Consider the following 24332-nt stretch of genomic DNA (forward strand, 5'->3'; position numbering starts at 1 on the left):
ATGTGGTTATCAAATTGGCCTTCTCTGCCTCCACCACGCAGTCTAGCCAGAAGAAGCCTCACATCGAGATGAGGGATTATGGCTGTTCTTGGAAGGGCTTTGTAGCCGGGAGCCAGAAGCTCACAGCTGTGGTACCCTCACCCGCACCCACAGCACGCCCTGCCCGCATGTGTGTGCAGGGATAGCAGCACACACTCCCCGTGCTCGCTCACACACACACACACACACACGCAGGGATAACAGCACACACTCCCCGTGCTCACACACACACACACACACACACAGAGGGATAACAGCACACCCTCCCCGTGCTCGCTCACACACACACACACACACAGAGGGATAACAGCACACACTCCCCGTGCTCGCTCACACACACACACACACACACACACACGCAGGGATAACAGCACACACTCCCCGTGCTCACACACACACACACGGATAGCAGCACACACTCCCCATGCTCACACACACACACACATACACACAGAGGGATAACAGCACACACTCCCCGTGCTCTCTCTCTCACACACACGGATAGCAGCACACACTCCCCATGCTCGCTCACACACACACACACAGGGATAACAGCACACACTCCCCGTGCTCACACACACACACACACACACAGAGATAGCAGCACACACTCCCCGTGCTCACACACACACACACACACACACACACACAGGGATAACAGCACACCCTCCCCGTGCTCACACACACACACACACACACACACAGGGGTAACAGCACACACTCCCCGTGCTCACACACACACACACACATATACACACAGAGGGATAACAGCACACACTCCCCGTGCTCGCTCACACACACACACACACACACACACGCACACGCAGGGATAACAGCACACACTCCCCGTGCTCACACACACACACGGATAGCAGCACACACTCCCCGTGCTCACACACACACACATACACACAGAGGGATAACAGCACACACTCCCCGTGCTCTCTCTCTCACACACACGGATAGCAGCACACACTCCCCATGCTCGCTCATACACACACACACAGGGATAACAGCACACACTCCCCGTGCTCACACACACACACACACACAGATAGCAGCACACACTCCCCGTGCTCACACACACATACACACACACACACACACACACAGGGATAACAGCACACACTCCCTGTGCTCGCTCACACACGCACACACATGCAGGGATAACAGCACACACTCCCCGTGCTCACACACACACACACACACACACAGGGATAACAGCACACACTCCCCGTGCTCACACACACACACACACACATATACACACAGAGGGATAACAGCACACACTCCCCGTGCTCGCTCACACACGCACACACACTCAGGGATAACAGCACACACTCCCCATGCTCACTCACACACACACACACACACACACACACACACGCAGGGATAACAGCACACCCTCCGTGCTCACACACACACACACGGATAACAGCACACACTCCCCATGCTCACACACACACACATACACACACACACAGGGATAACAGCACACACTCCCCGTGCTCGCTCACACACACACACACGCACACACATACACAAATAGCAGCACACCCTCCCCGTTCTCTCTCTCTCTCTCTCTCTCTCACACACACACACACACACACACACACACACACACAGCAGCACACCCTCCCTGTGTCGACCATCTGAGAAAGCCAAGGGCCCAGCATCCTCTGGATCATTTTTGGGTTTTTGGGTCTTCAGTTCATTGTTCACTAAACTTGTTGAGAGTGCCTGGGATCCTGGCAGTTAAGATGTTAAGAGCAGCCGAGAGGTCAGGAGCCGTGGAAGTGCTGTGGTCAGGCAGCCTGTTGTCTGGCCCCCTGCCAAGCCTGTTACACTGCTTTTTTTTTTTTAAACTCTGTTTTCCTGCCCAGTCATTCCCACATCTCCCACTCCCGTCGCCCTGGGCGCAGCCGGAGCCCCCCGTGGAGCTTGAGCAGTGATGATGTTCGCCGAGGACAAGACCTACAAGTTCATCTACCACCAGCACAGCAGGTTCTGCCGTGTGGATGTTCTGGAGATCCTGCCTCACCTGCCCTGTCTCACGGCCAGTGACCAGGTGAGCCTGGGGAGTGGCTGCACCCCAGCCAAGGCCAGCCCCTTCCTCTGTCCCTGGAAGGAGCTTCAAAATGTTCCTGGTGAAGGCATACTCTGAAACGACCATGCACGCGTTCCACAACTTTTGTGCCCAAATAAGCCAAATAAGCCCAAATAAGCGTGTCCTGCTGCTTGTCCCTGCTCCAGCCCTAACTGGATGTAACTGGATGTAACTGGATGAGGTGCGCTGGGAGCTGACTCTGCTGCCTGTGCGCCACCCCCTCGGACCCAGACTCCCTCTTGTGTTGGATTCTGTGTAGTGCCTGGAAATCTGGCGAGGGCCAGCTGTGGCCTCTGGCTCCAGTGTTACAGGCATCGGCCCTTCCTCTTGTCCTTGCCTGCTCCACTTTGAGTCCCTTCTCTGTGGCACAGGACCGAGCCCTGTAAGGGATCCCTGGGGCTTGTTCTGAGTACCCAACCCAGGGCAGTTCCCACTTGAGCTGCTGTCTCAGGCAGGAGCCCTGTGCTGTCCTCTGGGGCGCCTGTCCTGGTGTCTGAGGAACAGCACCTGCCCCTGCCCCTTCCCACACTGACACTGGGGCTGCTGGGGTTGGGTTGCTGGGGTTGGATCCTCTCTGTCGTGTTTTGCATGCTAAGGGTCCCTGTCCCATGGCTTAGTAAGCGTTTTCTGTGGGCTCTGTTTTTTCCTATCCAGATTCTTCTTTTGTTTTGTTTAAAGATTGATTTATCTTAATAGAAAGGCAGATTTACAGAGAGAAGGAGAGACAGAGAGAAAGATCTTCCATGTGTTGGTTCATTCTCCAAATGGCCACATGGCTGGAACCAAGCCAATCCGAAGCCAGGAGCCTGGAGCCTCTTCTGGGTCTCCCAAGGCTTTGGGCTGTCCTCAACTGCTATCCCAGATGACAAGCAGGGAGCTGGGAAGGATGTAGAGCAGCTGGGACACAAACTGGTGCCCATATGGGATGCTGGTGCTTGCAAGGCGATAATTTAGCCACTGGGCTGTTGCTCCAGCCTGCTAGCTGGCTTCTTGCTTTTGCCCTGGGGCATGTGTAGGTTTCTGTAATCCCAAGGCTTTTATGTGAGAGAAGCTGGCTTCTGCTATGCATCCTCCATCAACAAAGGAGAGACAAGAGTAACAAGAAATGAAGCAGAGAGCCTGGGCCACCGCGGGCCTGCTCCCTGGCTGCTGCCTTTACTGCAGTTGCTGCAGCCTGCGGACGGCCTGCTCTGCCTTTACTAAAGTCGCTGTTGCTACTTGCTCTTCCTCAGGAGTTCTTGGGTCCTGACCCTGACCCTGTCCCAGGCTGGGGTCCAGTTTCCAGGTTGCTGCTTCCCACTGGGGTCCTCTTAGGTCCCCTCTCTGCAGCTGTCACCGCCAGGACAGAGAAGGGGCTAGACACCTGGCTTGAGCAGGCTCTGGGCGCTGTGTCTTCCAGGACCGACTGCGGGCCGCTTACAACCGCCTGGGCAACCGGGACACCCTCTGGGATCTTTTCAACACCCTGCAGCGGCGGACCGGCTGGGTGAACTACTTCGTTGAGGCCCTGAGGGTCTGTGAGCTGGACGATCTCGCTGACCTAGTGGAGCGCGAATACCGGAGCCACCTGCCTCGTGAGCTCCCTTCCCTGGCCTTCCCTGGAGACTCTGCCTGCTCACCCTGCCTTCTTTGCCTCCTTCTCCCCTTCCCTGTAGCACCTCACCCTCCCTCCTGTCCCTGGCCTGGCGTAGAGCCTGGCTGAGCCTCTGTCTTTTGCTCTGTGCAATGGGGCTGACTGCAGGCCAGCCACCTGTACTGAGTAGGTATGGCAAGATGGCGCACTCTCCTGCAGTTCTGGTGGCTGGAGGGACTGCCCTGTCCCTCACCTCCTTTCCTGGGGAACTTCCACCACACACGATCGGTCGCCTTCCCTTCACTTCTCTTCCCCTCCTGCTCTCTTTCCCCTCAGCTCCCTCTCAGGGCACCTTCCTGCTCAAGAGCCAAGGGTGTTTGTCAAGGTCAGGCTGCAGGAGCAGGCATGCGGGAAGCCAGCCTACCCTGTTTATGCCAGGGCACTTCAGAAGGCTTGTGGGAAAATCAGTATGAAAGACATTTATTTGGGTGCAAAAAAAGTCAAAATCCATGAAGTTTTTCCTAACATTATTTTTGTGAAACTTTTATTTATGTAATTTTAATTGTGTAAGTTTTATTTTTGATGATTTTTACATATTTGATTAGGGTGCAAAGGGTCAAGGGCTAGAGGAAAGTGGGTGAGGCCATTGTTTTCCTATTCTCTGTTTTCCTTCCTGTATCTGGAGGGAGGGGAGAGAAAAGGGGAGAAACCACACCCAGCCCCCCAACCATCGCAGGGTCCCTGATGTGGGGCATGCTCTGAGGGCCCTGCTCAAGTGGTTTTGACAGATCAACAGTTCTGTATTGCTGCCGAGCTTGCCATTCCAGTCACGATGAAATCTCACCAGAATCCACTGGCTGACATAGTCTACTTTAGAGTCTCCACTTGCCCAGGTATTTACTGCCAACTCTCGGCTGGAGTAGTTGATTGATTTGTTCTGTCCTCCATTCTCTGTTATGGTACCAAGTGTCCTCTGCAGGCCCCTGTGGACTGCCATGTCCGTCCTCCATGAACATCTAGATATGCTGTCCACTGCTCCATCGAAACCACTGAGGAGGCCCAGCTCTGACACAGGCACTCCACAGTCAGACCATGGAACCTGCAATTTCCTCCATGGTTCAGTGGTTCAGTTGGGATTCCGAAAGAAACTTCTGACCTGGTTCTTGTGTGTGCATGCCAATACAGGGTCCGGTACAGTCTGTTGCCCAAATTGACCTATACGCACGATTTTAGTTGCAATTGCTAGGTCAGTTCTGTCTCCAGTCCCGTTTCCTATGGAAATCAATGGTGTTGGAGTCCAGCCCAATCCTGCCCACCGCACACTCGGCCCTCATGCAAACCAGTGGGAGCTGGAGCCTAGTTAGAGTGACCCACAATAACCTCCACTGGGCCTCTCCCTGCCCTGTTCTCATGCTTGTCAGTATGTACCGCAGAATGATCTGGTCCAGTCTGTTCTACATCCCATTCAGCTTCTGTACACATCAATGGACATTGAAGCCTAGTTCAACCCAACCAGCCCCCCTATCCAGCCCACACATGTGCCAGTGATTCCTACTCTCTGTCTGGCTTGCCTGTCCCAGACCTAGTCCTCATGCTCACCAGTTAGAATGGCAACCCAAGAAGGAGGTGCCCACTGTTTCTCTCCCACTCCTGGATCTTGCACTCTCCTAGTGGTTCTGCAGTTTAGCTTGACAGAGTTTTCCCCCATGCCAGCATCTGCTAGCTGATGCTGCAGCAAAGCCCAACCAACCCCCATCCACTCTGGCTTATGCATGTACCAATAGGTTCAGTATGTTCAGCCTGGCTTGTCTCCGATCCAGCTTACATGCAGGCCAACAGGTGAAGTAGCCCTACCTGGCCTGGTCTGCCCCTGATCCCAACTCTCATGCTCACCAGTGGGAAGAGTGACCCTGCAACCCCCCTGCTGGGTTCACCTACTCTCCACCAGATCTCACATGCTAGTCGGGTGCTGCAGCCCAGTCTGGTATGTATGGGCCGCCTCATCTCAGCATTTGCCAGTGGGTGCTGTAGTCTGACCCAGCCCGGCCCGCCCCCAGTTCCAGCTGATGCTGGTGGGGACTACAACCTAGCCCAGCCCAGCCAGCCCCCTATCCTGGTCCTAGTATGAACTGGCTGGTATTGTAGCCCTACCTTGCATGACCCATACACCATTCTGGCTCTCAGATTTGCCAGTGGGTGATACGAACTGGCCCAGTCTGGCTTGCCCCAGACCTGAGCCAAATGTAAGCCTGTGGGTACCGTAACCTAGCTTGGTCTGGGCTGTTCCCTTTCTTGGTTCTTGCACTCGCCTGCAGGGACTGTGTCCCAACAGAGGAGTTCCCCCAAGATCTTCCATCAGAACTTCTCCCAGTGCCAGATCTTGCAAGCACCAGTGGTTCTGTGGGCCAACCCTACTTAGTCCACCTCCCATCCTAGCAGGAACAGTATCCTTTCCTGACTGGCCCTCACCCATTCTGGTTCTTACTATTGGGTTCTATAGCCCAACCAAGCCTAGTCTACACCCAGACACAGCTCACACATGACTCAGCAGAGGCAGAGACCTAGCTCAGCCTGTCCCACACCCACAGTGGTTCTCACAATCACCAGTGGGTGCTGGAGTCTAGCCCAGTCTGGCACACCCCAGACCCAGTCCACACCAGTGCCAAGAGAGACTGCAGCCATGTCCAGACCAGATCACATTCCCCACTCTGGTCCCCATGCTCACCAGTGGGAACCAGTGCTGGAGTGTGGTGGTCAGCCATGTTCCATGCTAACAAGCCCAACCCAGGACTTTCATGTGGACTGGTGCATCAATCTGACCCAAAAATATCTTCAGGTCTCTCCCCTCCAAACCGCCAGGTCTCAGTCCTTTTGCTTATCTTCAAGTACAGTGACCCTGTTGTTGGGTGTCCCTCAGGATCCATTCCTCACTTACACGTACAGTGGCCTTATCCGTGGATGTTCCTAGGCAGTAATTCCATACTCCCCAGACCCCAGAGATTGCTTCTGGGTGGCAGAAGGCAAAGCCTGGTGCTGGTTGGCTCTCTGGCTACCCACAAGCCCAGGACCCTCCCCCTGCTCAGCAGTGGTGGATGGGAAGCTAGGATCCCCAGCAGGTAGCCTGGCACAGCACAGGTTCCCCCAGCCACAGTCATGCAGCTGGGGGATCCAGACACCCAAGCCTCTGAGCAGACTCACCTGGACTCTAGCCACCAACACGGTCCTGGGCATACCTAGAGCTGTCCAACTTCCATCCCCAGCATGGTCCCTATGGACGGAGGAAATTCTCGGACAAGCCCAGGACCCTCCCCCGCCCAGCAGTGGTGGATGGGGAGCCAGGATCCCCAGCAGGAAGCCTGGCCCTGCGCGGGTGCCCCCAGACACAGCCATGTAGCTGGGGGATGCAGACACCCGTGCCGCTGCTCAGATCTACCTGAGCTCCACCTACTGTGAAGCTTTTATTTTAAAAAAGTATTTTTGAAAGAATTTTTATTTATGTATTTGAAATAGTTAGAGAGAAAGATCAGTCTTCTGTTTGTTGTTTCACTCCCCGATGGTTACACTTGCTAGTGCTGGGCCCTTCCAGAATGCAGGAATTTTTTCTGGGTCTCCCATGTTGGTACAGGCACCTGAACACCTGGCCATCCTCCATTGCTTTCCCAGGCCGAGGTAGGGAGCTGGATTGGATGTGAAGCAGCAAGGACTCAAGCTGGCAGCCATGTGGGATGCTTGGCATTGCAAGTGGCGCTTTTATGTGCAATGCCACAATGCTAGCTCCTGAAGTGGTGTTTGTTTATTTGTTTTTAAAGATTTATTTCTTAGGCCTGAATATTATTTGTTTGTTTTTTAAAATTTATTTATTGGGCCTGGAGAGGTAGCCTAGTGGCTACAGTCCTTGCCTTGCATGCCTAGGATCCCAGATGGGCACCAATTTGTATCCCAGCAGCTCCACTTCCCATCCAGCTCCCTACTTGTGACCTGGGAAAGCAGTTGAGGATGGCCCAAAGCCTTGGGACCCTGCACCCACGTGGAAGACCCAGAGGAGACTCCAGGCTTTTAGCTTTGGATCGACTCAGCTCCAGCCATTGTAGCTACCTGGGGAGTGAACCAGAAAATGAAAGATCTTTCTGTCTTTCCTTCTCTCTGTAAATCTGCCTTTCCAATAAACATAAATAAATCATTTTATTCATTAATAAATCATTTATGTTTATTAGAAAGGCAGATTTACAGAGAAGGAGAGACAGAAAGAACTTCCAACCACTATTTCATTGCCCAAACTTTGGATTGGAGCTGAGCTGATCAGAAGATAGGATCCAGGAGCCTCTTCTGGGTCTCCCACAAGGATGCAGGCCCCCAAGGCTTTGGGCCGTCCTCTATTGCTTTCCCAGGCCACAAAGCAGGGAGCTAGAAGGGAAGTGAAGCAGCCGGGATACGAACTGGTGCCCATGTGGGATCTTGGTGCTTGGAGGTAGAGGATTAGCTGGTGGAACCATCGCTCCCCCACTCCTTTTTAAATATCTTTCTCACACACACATATATACATAGCGGTATCTTCCATCCTTATTCACTCCCTAAATGTCCATAGGCTGATCTAGGACAGCAGCTAGAAGCTGGAATTGCCACTCGAGATTGGCACGTGTGTGGCAGGGGCCCAGTTACCTCAGCTGTCACCACTGCCTCCCAGGGTTTGCATTAGCAGGAGTCAGGAGCAGGAGCTGGGAGTTGAACCCAGGCATGGGCGGCTGGGCTACAGGGCTCCTGAGCAGAGACTCACCTGTTGGCGTGATGTTCAGCCTCGGGACGTGCCTCGTGGGCCTTCCCCTCTCCTGTCTCAGTCAATCTCTGGGTTGGTGGAGTTTGCTGTGACCCCCTGAGTGTTAGCAGCTACAGGGGACAGGGATGAATGAGACAGGTCTGTGATTGACAGAAGCCATGAGGATGAGATCACCACTGGGTCCCAGCATGTCTGGGCACAGAGGAGGGGTGAGTGCTAAGGCAGTCGAGGCGGTAAGAGGCGCAGAAGCTCCCCACCCCCCAGCTTCACTGTCCCTCTGCTATCTGCCCTCGGCTTCCCCTGCTCCCCCTCCTTTCCTGCTCCCACCCCTCCTTGGGGATATGTGGCCTCCCGGGTCTGTACCACACATGGAGCTGTGGGAGGGGGCTGGGACCCCAAGATCAGCCAGGCGTCACCCGTCAAGGTAGCCCCCCCAATTCCTTCCTTCCTGATCCCATTGTGTCTTTCTCCTGCAGGGACCCTGAACCATCCCAGAGCCACGCGGGAGGTGCCGGCACCTGCTACACCTGCTGCAGACCACGATGGCAGCAAGCAGCAGCTGAGTTACCCACTGCCTGTCCAGGACACCCAGCAACCCAAGTCCCCAGGACAGGCGCGTGTTCACAAGCCACCCCACTTCTGCCTGGCAGGAGCCTCTCTGTCCCTCAGCCCACGTAGTGTCCTGCCCCCTAAGCAGGGGTCTATGTGTGGGGGGGGTCACAGGGACGAGGACTCTGTGCAGGACCACCCGCGGACAGATGTCTGCCCTCGAGATGCTGGGTGCCTTCTGTGAGGTTAAGGCAAGGTTGCCCATGGACACAGGGTCCAGCTGTGTCTGGAACTGAGCTAGGGCTCCCTTGTCTCCCGGACCACAGGGTGTGGCTGAGGCGTTCCCAAGGGGCCTTGTACGGGAGTTGCTCTCAGGGCTAAATCATTGCCCATTTTCCCTCTTGCAGAGCCCAGAGCAGGCACCTCAGAAACCCAGCTCTGAGCCCGTCCTGAGGACATCCCCGGTGCCCCTGGAGCCCTCTTGCGACCGGGCAGCCATCAACCCTCAGGTGACTACCAGGCCCCAAGACGTGAGACCAGACAGCATCCTCACTGGAGGTACGTGTGGGACTTGATGTCGCAGGGAGGGTGAAGGGCAGAGGGTGCCCTCAGCCTTCCTTGGGCTCAGAGTAAAGTGAGGATGGAGGAGTTTGCTCCATGTAGCCCACCAGCTCCTTAGCCAGTGATGTGGTGGTTGAGGTTGCTGTGGAGTGAGCTGTTACTGGCTCCTAGCCAGCAGATCAGCAACACCTCTCAGCTGGGGCCGGCTGGACCTCTGCACTGCCCCTCAGGGACTGGAGCAGGTCCACCCTGAGCCCCCAGGCCCGTGTCCCTCCATAGCTGCCCCAGGCATGTGTCCCAGGCTGTGTGTTCCCCAGGTGTGTGCTCCAGGACGCTGAGCCTGACCGTCCCAGTGGCACCAAGCAGCTGAAGGCAGGGAGACACCACCTTAGTGCCCCCACTGCAGCCACTTCCCAGACTGCCCCAAGCACCTGTTTTGCCCTCTGCAATGTCACCTTATCCTCAGACACCCTTCAGGGGCTGCTGCTGGGATTTGCGAGGACAAAGGCACTTAGGTTTCAGCACATTCATGGTCCCGTGTCCTGGGCAAGTCTGTGCCATCCTATTTGAGAGGAAGGCACATCGGAGACTTCCCTGGGGAGCAGGTGTCTGTCCTGGCAGCTAGGACACTCGTATGCCATGGCCAAGTTCCTGGGCTGAGTTCCTTGTTTTACCTCTCACCTGTACTGACTCCACATGCAACACCTAGGTAGAGTTCTTGGCTCCTGGTGGGTTTGTCCCTGACCAGCCCCAGCCATGATGGGCACTTGGGAAGTGACACAGATGGGATGTCTCCATATGCCTCTCAAATAAATCAATGTAAATATTCAAAGTCGCCCCTGGTCTGTGTCAGGCACGGGGTCCGGCGTGTGCATTCTCACGGACCTCCACGAATGTCACCACCTGGCCCCTCCTGCTTCCTCCTGGGGCAGCTTTGTCCTTGGCCCCTGGAGGCTGGTGGCTTCTGGCGCCAAGTGACCAATGGGACTGCTCAGCTCGGGGAAGCCTGATGTCCCTTGCCTGGTGCAGGATCGTGCTGGATCCCATCTGGATGAGGAGAAAGTAACAGAGATAGATGCCCGGGAGGAGGGGCTTGTCCCGAGCAGGAAGAAGAAAAAGCAGGCGGAGTGATGGACAGTGGTCTCCCAGGTCCCGGGTCTTGTTCCCGAGACAGACCATGCAGTGCCTGTGACAGGACAGACGTGAGGTTTCAGATTGGGGACAGAGACCAGAAGGCCCGTGGGAGGAGCCTGGGTGGCCTGAGTGCTCAAGGGGACCCTTTCCTAGCTCTCAGGGTCACAGTCTCCTGCATTTGTGTCCACTTGCAGGTACTGTCTCCAGTCCCATGCCGCCCCAGGGACCTGTGTCTCCGTCCGTCTCCTTCCAGCCCCTGGCACGCTCCAGAGCATCCCCTGGACCTGCCGTATCAATTTCCTCTACTGGTACCTCCTGCTCCTCTGGCCAGGATGGGGGAGCCCAGGACGAGGCCACTGTGTGCCCCAGTGATACAGTGCCTGCTGGCTCTGGAACCACCATCCCGGCATCCTCCAGGGTACCCAGCAACTTGATGTCCGTGAGCACAGTGCCTTCGGGAGCACCCGCCAGCCCAGCACCTGCCAGCATGGTGTCTTCCAAGTCGCCTGCCAACCCCAAGATCCTTGCTGCCACACCCTCAGATGTACTTCCCAGTCTGGCGCCATCCCAGCTGCCCATCGTCTCTCCCACAGATGCTGCTTCCGTGTTGCCCAAAGTGCCTGCCTCCCCACTGCCCACCAGCAGGAGCAGCAACAGAGCCCAGGTGAGTCCCAGCCCCGCAGTACCTGATCCCCGCCCCCATCTCCAGCCTTGGCTGGTCTGCTACCTCTCCTTTCCTGGAGGGCTAATTCCTCGGGCGGGATGCAGCATGCTGCTCACTCCTTTAGGCCTCAGCCTCAGCTCCAGGAAGCTCAGCAAGGCTGCATCTGTATTTTTTTTTTTTTTTTAAGATGTATGTATTTGAAAGTCAGATGGCTGCTGGGTCTCCCACATTGGTGCAGGGATCCAAGTGTTTGGCTATCCTCCACTGCTTTCCCAGGCTATAAGCAGGGAGCTGGATTAGAAGTGAAACAGCCAGGACATGAACTGTTGCCCACATGGGATGCTAATATCACAGACAGACGTCTTACCCTCCTTGCCACAGGGCCAGCCCTTAGAAAGGCCATTTCACAGATGAGGGCCTCAGTGCCTTGCCCTTCACCACCAGTAAAGGGTGTCTGGCCTGGCATTGCATGAGCAGGGTCTTACCCACAGTCATCCCTGCCCACCAGCCTGGCCCCACTGCCCCCTTAGCTGCCCCCTGTAATCCCTCACATCTGACTCTGTTGCCTAAGTCCGTGGGGACTGCTCACCTGTGGCTGCCCCGCCACCCTCAGGCCCAGAGACGCTGATGGAGGATGCATTTGCCCTCCACCATGAGCTCCTGAGTGGAGATCAGCTCACCACAGGCCTGATGGCCTAGATTACAGAGGGAAGGAGGCTTGGGAATCGAGGAGCTGGACTGCCTGTGCTTGAGCTTGCTTGGGGAGGGGGCGGCAGGCCAGCTTGGCTCCCTATCGTCGCCGCTTCCTTGAACAGTTGCCTTTCTTTCCTAGGAGACCCCGATGGCTCCAGCACCCAGAGATGCCCCAGGAGAGAGCTTGCTCTCGGGGCCAGAGCTGAGCAAGCCCAATGTGCTGCTCTCCCAACCTGACAGCCAGCCTTACTCGGGCTGCTCAGCAGACCTGGACATCAGCCGGAGCAGCTCCCTGGCCCCTGGGGCCAGCCACGGCCCGGAGGAGAACGAGTATGTGTCGGTGGGCACTTTTGGGGTCCATGTGGTGGAGGAACCCAGTGCCAACCTCCTGACAGGCAATCCCAGGCCCAGCGTCTCCCCGCACCTCCAAGAGAAGGAGGAGGAAGATAAGGAGGAGATACAGTGCAACTGGGTGGCTCCCTGGGCTCCGTGGTTTGGGGCTGCCATAGCCACTGCACTCGTGGCCACCGTCCTGGCCATGCTCTACCGGCGGCGCGCACTTCAGTGACACCCCTGGGACTGCCTGCTGTGCACCTGCTCAGTTCTCTTGGATGCTCCCTGCCCTCTGGCCCTTCCTCAGGGTTGCAGGGCTGGGTCCCTGAGAGCTGGACTCTACACTGGGCCTGCTAGGAGAGCCAAGATTGTACCCTCTGCAGGTCCCTCTCTGTCCTCAGCTTCCTGCACCGCACCGTGCCCACCTGTGCCTGTCTACTTGTAGTCCAGGTTGTCACTTCCTGTGCCAGGCTCATGTTTGCCCAAGTCTGCACATCACAAGGTGCAAGACTCACCCTATCCTCGTGCCGCCAGGCTGGAGGGCAGGTGTGCTTGCGGGAGACCTCGTCCTGGCTCCCTGCCCTGACAGTACAGCCCCTAGACAGCCCCCAGACACCCTCACCCACCTCTTCACCCCCACCCAGGTCTCAGGGTTGAGGTGCAGGTCACCTGGCAAGCATAGGTCAGCCCAAGGTCCTGCTTCAGCACACCCCTTCCTAGGCTGGGAGGAAGTCACGGTGGTCTGACCACGGTCTCAGGTGCACAGCAGGTGGCTGAGATGGAGCAGATGGGCGATGGCCCAGAGTGGATGACCCCTGAATACTTCCCTGCTCTGCTGTCCAGGCGTGAGGGACAGAGTGCACAGTGGGCTGACAGTTGTTTTGCAGCCCCCACTTCCCGGCCCTCCCGGGCTTTGGGCAAGCTCTTACCATGTAGATGCCTCATGGTCTCGTCTGGGAGAGGGATTGAGTGTGGATGTGTATGTGGCCTCCTGGCACCTGGTGAGCATGGAATGTGTTCATCTGTGCCGATTGTGCAGTGGTTCCTAGTGTTTTCTGAGAGCTGGGCACAGCTGTGACCTCCACTTGCTGTGGGAGGACCTGTGCCTTTGGTTCACCTTGGGGACAGAGCCGGGCTCTTAGCTTGGCCTCCCTCCTTCTCCTTGTTTGCCCCTTCTTCAGCCTGTGCAAGAGGGTGAGTCCACCAGGCCAGCCATGCGTGATGAGGGCTGGGGCCTCCTCCCCCACGGCCACGTGGGTCCCGTGGCCCTGACCCCAGGCCAGCCAGCCTGCTGGTGGGAAGACTGGCTGTGTTCATACTAGAAACACATCAGGGGTATCTCAGGACTCTGTCGACGTGGCTGTTGCTGGACAAGGCACAGGCATGGGAGCCACCTCCGTGCCAGCCTGCAGCTCTGGTACGCTGGCTTGGCTGCCAGGGTCGCTCTGCATGGTCCCAGGGACATCAATAGCCTTGACTCTGACCTTCACTTTACCTTGAACTTTGGTCCTCACCGTCCAAACTGTGAACCTGGGGAAGACCCCTTCTCACATTGCCTGCACCCCTGCCCATCCACCAAGCCTGCTCACTCAGCTTTGCCCACTCCCAACCCCTCTCGGGGGCCTGCACGAGTCAGCTCTCAGGAGTCTTCCATAGGATGTGGCCTTCAGCTGTGTGCTGGAGGCCAAGGCAGGGTCAGTAGCTGCCACTCCTGGGAGCTCCCTGGCTACTGTGCTTGGGGCAGTGTACCTCTCCTTGAGGGAGGTGGGACCAGCATCTTCCTTAGCACTTGGGGCTAGACCCATTTGCAAACTCGCATCTAAGCCTCAATGTGCCTTGTTTCTCTAATGGGAGCATTTGCCCCCGTCCTGAGCTATCCCCACTTCTGTCAGGGCTCCGCTTGTGGCCCATCAAGGCTGGGTGGGCAGTGCCACTTCTCAGAGTGAGCTGAGTGGCAGCAGCTGCCTTTGGATGACGCAGCTAACTGTGGCCTATTTGTGGAGGCCACGTGCCGGCTTCAGTAACCATGTTTGCGGCTGGCTAGTCCGTCCCTGGGGGCTGTGGAGCTGTGTTGGAACTGACACCCACAGAGGGCCCCAGACATTGGGAGAACTTTGTGTCGAGGGCCTTACGTTTTCTGCACCAGCACTGGGTGTCAGGGAGGCATCTGTCACTTGGTTCCTCAGCCTCTGAGTGCAAGCAGTGTAGGACTTGGGCTCAGGGGCAAGGTCCGCAGGGGGCTCCTTGAAGGGGCCTAGCTGTTGCTGTTTCCCTTGTATTACAGGCTTCCAAGACCCTGTCATGAGCCCTCAGCAGGCACAGGCGGAAGTGCCCAGGCCAGGCAACAGTCAAACTCCATAGCATGTCTCCTCTGGTCCCTTAGGAGTGGAGGCCTTGAGGTCTCACCCATGGTGGGCATGCTGTCGGGAAGGTGATGGCTAAGAATCCTCCTCCGTCTCCAGGGGCAGGAAGTCTAGGGCGTGAGACCTAGTGTGCCTGTGCTGGAACTGACGGCCTGTCTGCCCACCTGGCTGCACGTTCCCTACTGAAGTCCATGCCTGGCGCTGGACAGGACCATCCTGAGCCTGTTGCCACCAGCAGCAGCCACCTTCCAAATGCCAACTCCTGCAGTTCCTGCTGTGAGCTGGTTGGGAAGGCTGGGAGGGGGTGAGTGCTGGGGGTAGGGGCGCAGCAGAGGAGAGCCTGGGGCCGGGGGTTTGCATCGTGCACGGATCTTGTCTGCTCGCTTTAAGTGTGATTTTTCACATCAGCGCATCCTCACCCAGGATGCCAAGGATCACCACCTGTTTTAACAGAGTGATACACTAGCACAGAATGAATCAATAGCATCTCAGGGATGTGACAACAATGTGATTGTAGTCATTGAGTGTGTGCCCACGCTCAGTGGGCTGCGACAGGGCAGCCAGCTGGGTGGAGCAGACACTGGTGGGGACAGGTGTCCCATGCGCCAGGCCCCAGACCCAACAGAAGGACGACCCAGAGAGTGCCTGCGGGTGACTGGGGACCTTGGTGGTATGTGGCACAGACCTCTGGGCTCTGTCCCAGGTGGCTATCTTGTGTGCAGTGTGAACACTGGCATGGGCCTGGAGAGCCTGAAGAGTATGAAGGGACTCTGCGAATTCATGGAAAATGAAATTAGAAGGGAAGTTGATTTTGCTGGAAAAAAAAAAATTGAAATCCCTGCGTGTGTGTGTTGTAGGGGCGAGTTTTTCAAAAAGTCCATGAAAAACATGTGTTATTAAAGAAATGCATGGGTTTCAAGTTTTTTGCACTAGAATGGACGTATACCTAGAATTCCATTTTCCTAAGCACTGTGGAGTCCCCGCTGTCTGCTGTACACTGAGAGTGGCCTCGTCTTTCTGGAGCACGGGGTGGAGGACTTGAGTCACATGTTCCTATCAGCTGCGCACTATTAATTGTTATGATATTGACTGTAATAATCCGATCCAGGCAAGAAGTATCACTTGGAACTCTGACAAAATCAAATGTTGGCAAAACTAGGCAGCAAGTGAAACTTGTAACTCCAGAAGGAATCTGTGGTAGTTGGTACTGTCGCCTGACTCTCTGTGTCCCACTGGAACCCATATGCAGACACCGAACGTGGTGGTGTCGTTGTGCGGCTATGCAGAGGTGGTCGGGGCATGGCATTGGGGGCCCCCATGAATGGGAGGGGCCGCTTCCACTGGGTGAGGGTGCAGGCTGTGTTTGCGCAGGGTGAGCTCCCACTGGACACCAAGTCCACTGGCACCTTGACCTTGGTTTGCCCGGTCTCAAAACTGTGAGAAATAAATCCCATTTGTCTGTGCGTTGCCCAGTCTGAGGCATTCTGTTCAAGCAGCTCGAATGAGCGAGAATGGGTGGTGCGAGCCTGGGGGGAGAAGCTGAGTATGCGTGGAACCTGCATCCCAGTGGTCCACTCCTGGCAGCACACAGCTGCGACAAGGGCCATGCCACCACTGCTCAGCATAGCCAATACTGGAAACAATCTGAAAGTTGATGCATGGCAGAGTATTAGCAGGCAGCAATGAATACAAAGTGAAAGTATCGCGAATCGCACAGTCTCACTGGTGAACAGAAAAATCAATAAGGGGGCACGGTATTCCACATTGCAGCACCTGATTTGAGCCCTGGCCGCTCGGCTCCAACTCAGCTTCCTGCTTAAGTGCCTGAGAAGTGAGTGGATGATGCCCAAGAATGCTCCTTCCGCTCAAACACTTGGGCCATCCTTTTGAGCTGGTCTTAGAAAGACTAGCATAGAGTTCTGGCTGTTCAGGGAGTGGATCGGCAGATGGGAGATCGACCTCTCTCTCCCTTCCTCTCTGTTGTTCTGGATTTCAAGTAAGTTATTTTTTAAAAAAAAAAAATGAAATTGGGGCTCAGTATTGTTGTAGCCCACCTGTAGCCCAAACATCCCACATGGACGCTGGTTCGAGTCCTGGCTGCTCCACTTCTGATCCAGCTCCTGCTAATGTGCTTAGGAGCAAGCAGAGGATGGCCCAAGTGCTTGGGCCCTGCACTCACAATGGAGACCTGGAAGAAGCTCCTGGCTGGGACCTGGCCCAGTGCCAGCCCTTGCAGTCATCTGGGAAGTGAGCCAACCCATGAAGATTCTCTCTCTGTCCCTCTCTCTCCCCTTCCTACCTGCCCTTCCCTCTCTCCTTGCGTTTCTGTAACTCTGACTTTCAAACAAATAAATAAACATAAAGGGGCAAAAAAACATCTTTAAAATTTTGGTTCTAGTCATATAAAATTACAGGAAAACAAAACAAAACTGGGCTTGCTGATAGAAATCAGGAGAGTGGGCAGGGGCCTTCTGGGGTGCTGGCACTTCAGGTTGGGGCGCTGCTGGCACATGCAGACTCCCTGTTGGAGACGTGGGAGGAAGTGATGATCATTCTGATGAGAACGGACACACTGTTGCCCCAGAGCCTGAGGCAGGCCCAGCCCTGGCACTGTGTTGGCCAGCACTGGGGCTGGCAGTCACTGGGACACTTGCTGGTCGAAGTGAAGGAACGGCTTTGGCTGTGTGTGCTGCGATGGCTGGAAGTCGGCATGGAGGCACCAGAGGCACACCAGACGCAGAGGGGCAGCTCGTTGTTTGGGGGACTTGCTGGGCTGTCTGTGGTGGTCCCGAGTCGGGAGCGGGGGATTGGGAAGCAGCCGGCCATTGCCGGTCAGCCTGGCTGTTTGGGGCTGAGGACTGCCCAGGTTTGGTTTCTGCTTTAACGGGCCTCGTGTTCAGTCTCAGAGGGAAGGGATGGGCTTCAGGAGGGGCCGCATCCCTGGAAGAAGAGGAGTTCCAGGCATACTGTGTTCCTATTGCTCCCTGGAGTCAACAGGGTTGGTGTTAGCGGGAGCCTGGGTGCTAGAGGACTCTGTTCCAAGTCACTGACTGGTGACCACGCCTCCTGCCATGGTCTGAATGTGGCTTGCTCCACCAGGACTCATGAGTTTACTTTTCAGTGTGGTAGTGTTGGGAGGTAATGAGGTTGAGTTGGCATTGTGGCTCAGTGGGTTAGGTTAGGTGCCGGTTCAAGTCTCAGCTGTTCCACACCCACTCCAGCTCTTTGCCAGTGTGCCTGGGAAAGCAGCAGAGGAAGGCCCGAGTACTCGGGTCCCTGCGGCCACACGGGAGACCTGGGCCTTAGTTCTGAAATCCTGACTTCGGCCCAGCCCAGCTCTGGCCAGTGTAGGCATTTGGGGAGTGAACCAATGGGTGATAAAAGATCTTTTCTAACTTTGCCATCCAAATGAAATAAATCAAGAGATAATGTGGAGTCCAGTCACAAAATGGAGTCACATTGTCCCATGATATTAAATAATAACAAAAACAGAACACCCAGACAAAATAAGAAACGAACGAAACATGGGAGGGCTAGAGAACTTGAGGCGCTAACGCCGTGGTGGCCACCTGGACTTCATACAATTTTCATAGTCCTTACCTGGAGCTTCCTGAACCAAACCAGAAGAATCCACCGGTGTCCCAGCTAGAGTCCTGACTTGGGGCAACACGTTGCATCCAGCTTGGGCCTCTGAGTCCCAGTGGTGCACCTAGACAGACAACCTGCTCTTCAAGGGACCTTGAGCCTTTCCTGCAGTGGCTCAGTCTCCCGTTCCACACTTCCAAGGGAGGCTGGATGGTGCAACGGAGGCAAAATTCCCAGCCAACACACCAAATGTTGCATCCGACTGGAATCTCTCCCCAGGAAGTGCAGCCCAGACAACTCTGCTAAGCAACAAAGTTGATTGAGGAGGCAGATGAACACACCAACCGGGTGGGGTCAGCTCTCCTTTCCCTCAGGGAATGACCCCAAGGTGAGGGTTCCAAGGGTTTTTACAGAGTGAGTGAGTTGGGCTGCCATGGGGGGCCGCCACGGAGACAGTGGGTGAGTTGGGCAGGTGTGGGAAGCAGCCACGGAGACTGTGGGTGAGTTGGGCAGCTGTGGGAAGCAGCCACGGAGACTGTGGGTGAGTTGGGCAGCCGTGGGGGGCCGCCACGGAGACTGTGGGTGGGTGAGTTGGGCAGCCGTGGGGGGCCGCCACGGAGGCTGTGGGTGAGTTGGGCAGCCGTGGAGGGCCGCCACGGAGACTGTGGGTGAGTTGGGCATGGGGGGCAGCCACAGGAACCAGAGTCATTGGCAGGACATGTTACACCTTGTGCTCTGGCCCAAAGAGCAGGAAGTTGGCAAAGCATTTTATACAGAAGCATAAAGATCAGGTTAGCAAACTCAGGCAGGCCTGAACCAAAGTGACTCCATTTTGTGACTGGATTCGGCAGTAATGAGGTCACTAAGTGGGATTCTTTCCTTCCTCCGGGGAGTTCTCGCTCTCCTGAGACTACACTTGCAAAGAGAGCAGTGGTGACAATGCCAAACTGCATGCCCCGTGGGCACCTGCCTGCTCCCTGCCTTCTGCCCCAGGCTGTCCCGTGCCCGCCCTTGCCACATGTGGCTGCCTGGTTTCAGTGTGACCCTCTTTCCCTTTTCAGTTTCCCAGCAGAATGAGGACCCTTTGTTCTTCCAAGGGCTATGTGGATGTTCATAACCTTAGCTGCAGGCTCTACAAAATGACTTCAAAACCAGCCTGCTGCAGAGGAAGTGAATTTCGCGTCTCACTGCAATTGCCATGGGGGGGCCAGACCAGGTGATGCCATGGGCTGATAAAAAACCACAGGCTGGCGGGTCAGGATGCCCACCCAGCCCCAGTGTGTGCCTGAAGGCCTGGCTGGAAGCTCCACTCCTAAGGACACAACCTGAGTGGGCATCTCTCACTAGGCTTCTGCGCTTCCTTGGCCTACCTTAAACCCTGCTCTGATCTGTGCCAAGTCTGACTGCTCTACCTACATTTTATTTATTTTTTAAAAGATTTATTTACTTTTATTGCAAAGTCAGATATACAGAGAGGAGGATAGACAGAGAGGAAGATCTTCCATCAGATGATTCACTCCCCAAGTGGCCGCAATGGCCAGTGCTGTGCCAATCTGAAGCCAGGAGTGAAGAACTTCCTGCAGGTTTCCCAAGTGGGTACAGGGTCCCAAGGCTTTGGGCCGTCCTCGACTGCCTTCCCAGGCCACAAGCAGGGAGCTGGATGGGAAGCAGGGCTGCTGGGATCAGAACCAGTGCTCGAATGGGATCCCGGCGCATTCAAGGCGAGGACTTTAGCTGCTAGGCTACTGTGCTGGGCCCTCTGCCTGCATTTTAAAAGATGAATATTTTTACATCTTCCTTTTAGTTCCTCAGCACTATTCTGTTTACAAAAAAGAATGAAAAACCCACAACTGTTAATGGACATATAAAATTCAGACTCTGAAGGGCACTCAGAGACAAGTGAGGGGCAGGGGTGGGAGTAGGAGAGAGAAGGCCGAGACGGGAGTGAGGAGGCGAGATCTGCGGCCAACGCTCGGCACCCCGGCCGGCACGTGCAGGTCTGTAAAGCATGGGGCTGGGCAGGGCTGGCAGACACTGTCCCTGCTCAGCCCTCGGGGTCCTTGCAGAGGGCTGCCCGGGCTGCCCTGCCTTCCTGCACCGCCGTGCGCCCCTCCCCCATCCCAGCTGAGGCTGCCTCCGGTGAGTCGCTGGTTTTCCGGCAATCAGACGCTCCCTTCACTCCATCAATCCACTTATATTTAGCAAAAGGAGAAAGAAAATTTTCTCATTGCTGCGTACAGCTGCAAATGAGCCGCTTGCAGGAGGCCCATCCAGAGGAATGGAGCAAGAGAGAAACCGGTCATTGCTGAAGGGATGGTTTTCATATTTTCCTACTTGCTGTCACCACGTCCTTGGAGTCCTGAGCCCGTAGACCTTAGTGTGAGGAAATTCTGGAACCCCTTTTCCAAATCTTATTTCTTTCTACTTCATTTTAAAGGTAGGGATGGGGGAAGGGAGGGAGTTTGTTCTCCCGTGTGCTGGTTTGTTCCCTAAGTGCCTGCTACAAATCAGGGCTGGGCTAGGCTCGGGACAGGGGCCCAGAACTGCATCTGGGTCGCCCACGTGCATTGCTGGGACTCAAGCACTTGGGTACACTAGCAAGAAGCTGAATTGGAAGTGGAGGAGCCGGGACTTGAACGAGGCACTTCTCAACATCCCACATGGCCATTGCTTTGTGTCTCAGCTGCTCCGTTTCTGATGCTGCTGCTGATGCTGCTGCAGCACCTAGCTGAGCCGTCTTCCATGGCTTTCCGAGGTGCGTGAACAGGGAGCTGGATCGGTAGTGGAGCAGCCAGGGCTCAGGTGCGACAGCATGACAGGTGGCACAGTGAGCCCTCTTTGAGCAAAGATGAAGTACAGCGACTTAGCGGCCTTGGCTCCCCTCCGGTTCTGCTGTCTTCCTGTGGGTGTCACCACCTTCCTGTCTGTGTGTCCCTCTGTGCGGTTCCCGCCATGAACCACGGGGTCTCCCGCTTGGCTTGGAGCTGGGACCTCAGAGCAGGGCGGTGCAAGGTCTTCAGCCTTCCCCCCCGCACGCTCCCCTCAGCTCCCTGCAGCGTCCCACCAAGTGTTGCCAGGTTGAACTGAGTTTCCTTCCTATCACAGTCCAAACAATCCAGGCCCTGCTTCAGCTGAAGTCCCTCTAGTTCCGTGTTCCTTTCGCTGTGTGCGGGAGGAGCCGCCAGATCACAGCAAAGCCCAGCACAGGCTACTCAGACTTCCACCTCCTGACGAGTCATCACCTTCTCAGCATCCTCCAGCCGCATGCTGACCACACTCCTGGATTCCTTATTTGCCGGGTAAGCCACAGTGAATGTCTCACAGCTTCTCTGGGTCATCCTCTAAGACTGCCATCAGGTTGCGACTGGGCGATGGCCATCCAGAGGCTGGACATGAGCGTGGGGAGACATGCTTCCTAGCTCACCCACTGGTTGTTGTAGGATTCAAGAGCCGGCTCCTGGCCATCTGTGTTTATCAGAAATCCAATTAGGGGCGCCTGGTGGCGTGGCCTAGCGGCTAAAGTCCTCACCTTGAACGCGCTGGGATCCCGTATGGGTGCCAGTTCTAGTCCCGGCAGCTCCACTTCCCATCCAGCTCCTTGCTTGTGGCCTGGGAAAGCAGTCAAGGACGGCTCAAAGCAGTTTAGCTCTAGAGGTTGCAGACTGCTCTGAAGCCAGGAGCCTCTTCCAGCTTAGGGTTCCAAGGCTTGGATCATCCTTGACTGCTTTCCCAGGCTACAGGCAGGGAGCTGGATCGAAAGTGGAGCATCTGGGATCCAAACTGGCGCCCATTTGGGATCCCGGTGCATGCAAGGCGAGAACTTAGGCACTCCGAGGGATTCTTCCATCATTACTGACCTCTCCTTCTCAAGCTGGCTGGGCGCAGTGGCTGATCGGCATTGGAGTGACCTCTAAGTAGAGCAGCCTATGGCCAGATGGCACCCTCAACCCCAGTAACCTCTCTGCGGTTGGTTCTTTTATGCCCGGGGCCTGCTGTGTGCAGTCACCTGGGCCAGGCCAGAGGACACCGGCAGCTGTCACAGGTTCTTTTCTCGAGGTATATACACAGCCCAGCTCTTTTCCTCCTTGAGGTCAGCCTCGGAAACCACAAGATGAGTGGAGGCGGTGTGAGGCTGACAGGCCAAAGCGCTAGCACCTTTCTGTTTCTTTTTGCAACAGAGGTGGAAGTCAGTGAGTAGTCGAAATAGCATCTAGTTACACCTTGCAGGCCGGCCACGGAGGTGGCTTTGGGTCCGTGCCTTAGTGTTCAAGCTCTGACAGTCTTGCCCACCTGTTCCCAAGTGGCTGTGGAGCCCTCAGGCTCATCTGGTTCCCACCCGGCAGAGCGGCTGGCATGTGGTCCACAGGGAGGCAGCTGGGGTCCCGAAATCATCCCCTTGCATCAGAGTCTCCCATTGGATAATGCCTTCTTCGTGCTACAGGTAGAGAGGGCCCTCACCCGTGCATCAGTGGCACGAGGCCACATCCAGGGCCAGCTGACCAAGGGGTCCCCGGGCTCTCATATTCATCCATCAGCTCCTTAGAAAGCCATGGTCACTAATAGAGCCCTTGGAACGTTCAACCCTTCCGTGCAGGAATTTTGGAAGGAAATTTCTACGCATTACTAGGTATTTTGGTCATTTTGTATCTGAGGCCTCAGCCTCTCTGAGTCCCTAGATTTTACCTTGCAGGATCTTCAAGGAGTAGGGGTTTGGCCTGGTATCATACGGTGGGGCAGTGCCCAGTGTCCTGGGAAGGTGGGCCCTGGCAGGCAGCGGGCATGGCTCGAGCAGTCTTATCTGTTACCCACGGGGGAGGTCTGGTTGGTGTTCCTGCTCCTGGCTCCAGCCTTTGGCCCAGTCCTGGCTCTTCTGGGTATTGGAAGGGTAGTACTCTGTGCCTCTCTGATTCTGCATCTCGAATGAATACAGCTCTTTAAAAGATTTATTGATTTATTTGAAAGGCAGAGTCACGCACAGAGGAGAGACAAAGAAAGAGATCTTCCATCTGCTGGTTCACTCCCCACATGGCCACGACAGTTGAGACTGGACCAGTCAGAAACCAGTGGCTTCCTCCAGGTCTCCCATGTGAGTGAAGGGGCCCAAAGACTTGAGCCATCCTCCACCGCTTTCCAAAGCCATAAACAAGGAGCTAGATGAGAAATGGAGCAGCTGGAATATGAACTGGCACCCATATCGGATGCCAGCGCCTCAGGAAGGGGCTTAGTCTACTATTCCATGGCTCCAGCCCAGAATTATTGATTTATCTCATTTGCGAGAGTGCAAGCCCCCAGGCTGCTGGTGAATCCTGCAAACCTGGAGCTAGGAATTCAACCCAAATTTCCCAGTTGGTACAGGGACCTCATTTACTGCTTTCCTGAATGCACATGAACAGGAAGTTGGAACTAGGAGTGGAATCAGGACTTGAACCCAGGCACTTCTGTCTGGGAACTTCTGCCCAAGCCTGCTCTGGGTATGACAAACTGTACTGCAATCAAGGTGGTTCACATGCATGTGGGGTGGAGAGGAAGCAAGTATTACAGAGAGTCAACGGGCTGTGGGCAGGTGGGTGAGTGCCATCTCCGCAGGGACGGTGAGGGGAGTCCCTGAGTGACAGGACATTTCAGCTGAGCCGTTGGAGGATGGGGAAGAGGAGCAGGCTGAGTTGGGGACAGCGTTTTCCGGGTAGGGGGAGGAGTACGAGTCAACCACAAAGCTTGAGCTTCGACCCTCGTCTCCTGAAGACCAGGCAGGAGTCGTTTGGCCTGCTTAAGGTAACCCAAAACTTGAGGCAGACTTGAGCCTGCACACATGAACAACTCCTCACAACACGTGGCTTTCATCAGTCCAGGGGCCCTGAGGAGGACTTGCTAAGCCACTCATTGTAGTCACGTGTGAAGGCTTGAGGGTCAGACAGCAGCTCCTTTGCCACCCAGGAACAGAGCTGTCTGTTCTCTTG

The 24332-nt window shown here is 55.6% G+C and overlaps 1 protein-coding gene across 1 annotated transcript; it reads left to right on the forward strand.

Annotated features, from left to right (window-relative positions):
• The first annotated feature begins 1685 nt into the window (after positions 1 to 1685).
• Positions 1686 to 16253, forward strand: MAVS (mitochondrial antiviral signaling protein). The gene is made up of 6 exons (XM_040981275.1): positions 1686 to 2107; positions 3546 to 3720; positions 8970 to 9106; positions 9450 to 9600; positions 10932 to 11401; positions 12234 to 16253. Exons 1-6 carry the CDS (start codon positions 1991 to 1993, stop codon positions 12660 to 12662), a joined length of 1479 nt encoding a protein of 492 aa, XP_040837209.1. The 5' UTR covers positions 1686 to 1990; the 3' UTR covers positions 12663 to 16253.
• Positions 16254 to 24332: the final 8079 nt, after the last annotated feature.

This window comes from Ochotona curzoniae, unplaced genomic scaffold (genome assembly GCF_017591425.1).
Source record: "Ochotona curzoniae isolate NIBS_2020 unplaced genomic scaffold, NIBS_Ocur_1.0 contig_3520, whole genome shotgun sequence".
Taxonomy (NCBI): Eukaryota; Metazoa; Chordata; class Mammalia; order Lagomorpha; family Ochotonidae; genus Ochotona; species Ochotona curzoniae.

What these genes read in the sequence shown, in the direction of transcription:
- MAVS (XM_040981275.1), top strand. Translation starts at nt 1,991, where the DNA reads ATGATGTTCGCCGAGGACAAGACCTACAAGTTCATCTACCACCAGCAC. An exon ending in GTCTCACGGCCAGTGACCAG is followed by an intron (nt 2,108 to 3,545) that starts GTGAGCCTGGGG and finishes TGTGTCTTCCAG; the next exon opens with GACCGACTGCGGGCCGCTTA. An exon ending in ATACCGGAGCCACCTGCCTC is followed by an intron (nt 3,721 to 8,969) that starts GTGAGCTCCCTT and finishes TTTCTCCTGCAG; the next exon opens with GGACCCTGAACCATCCCAGA.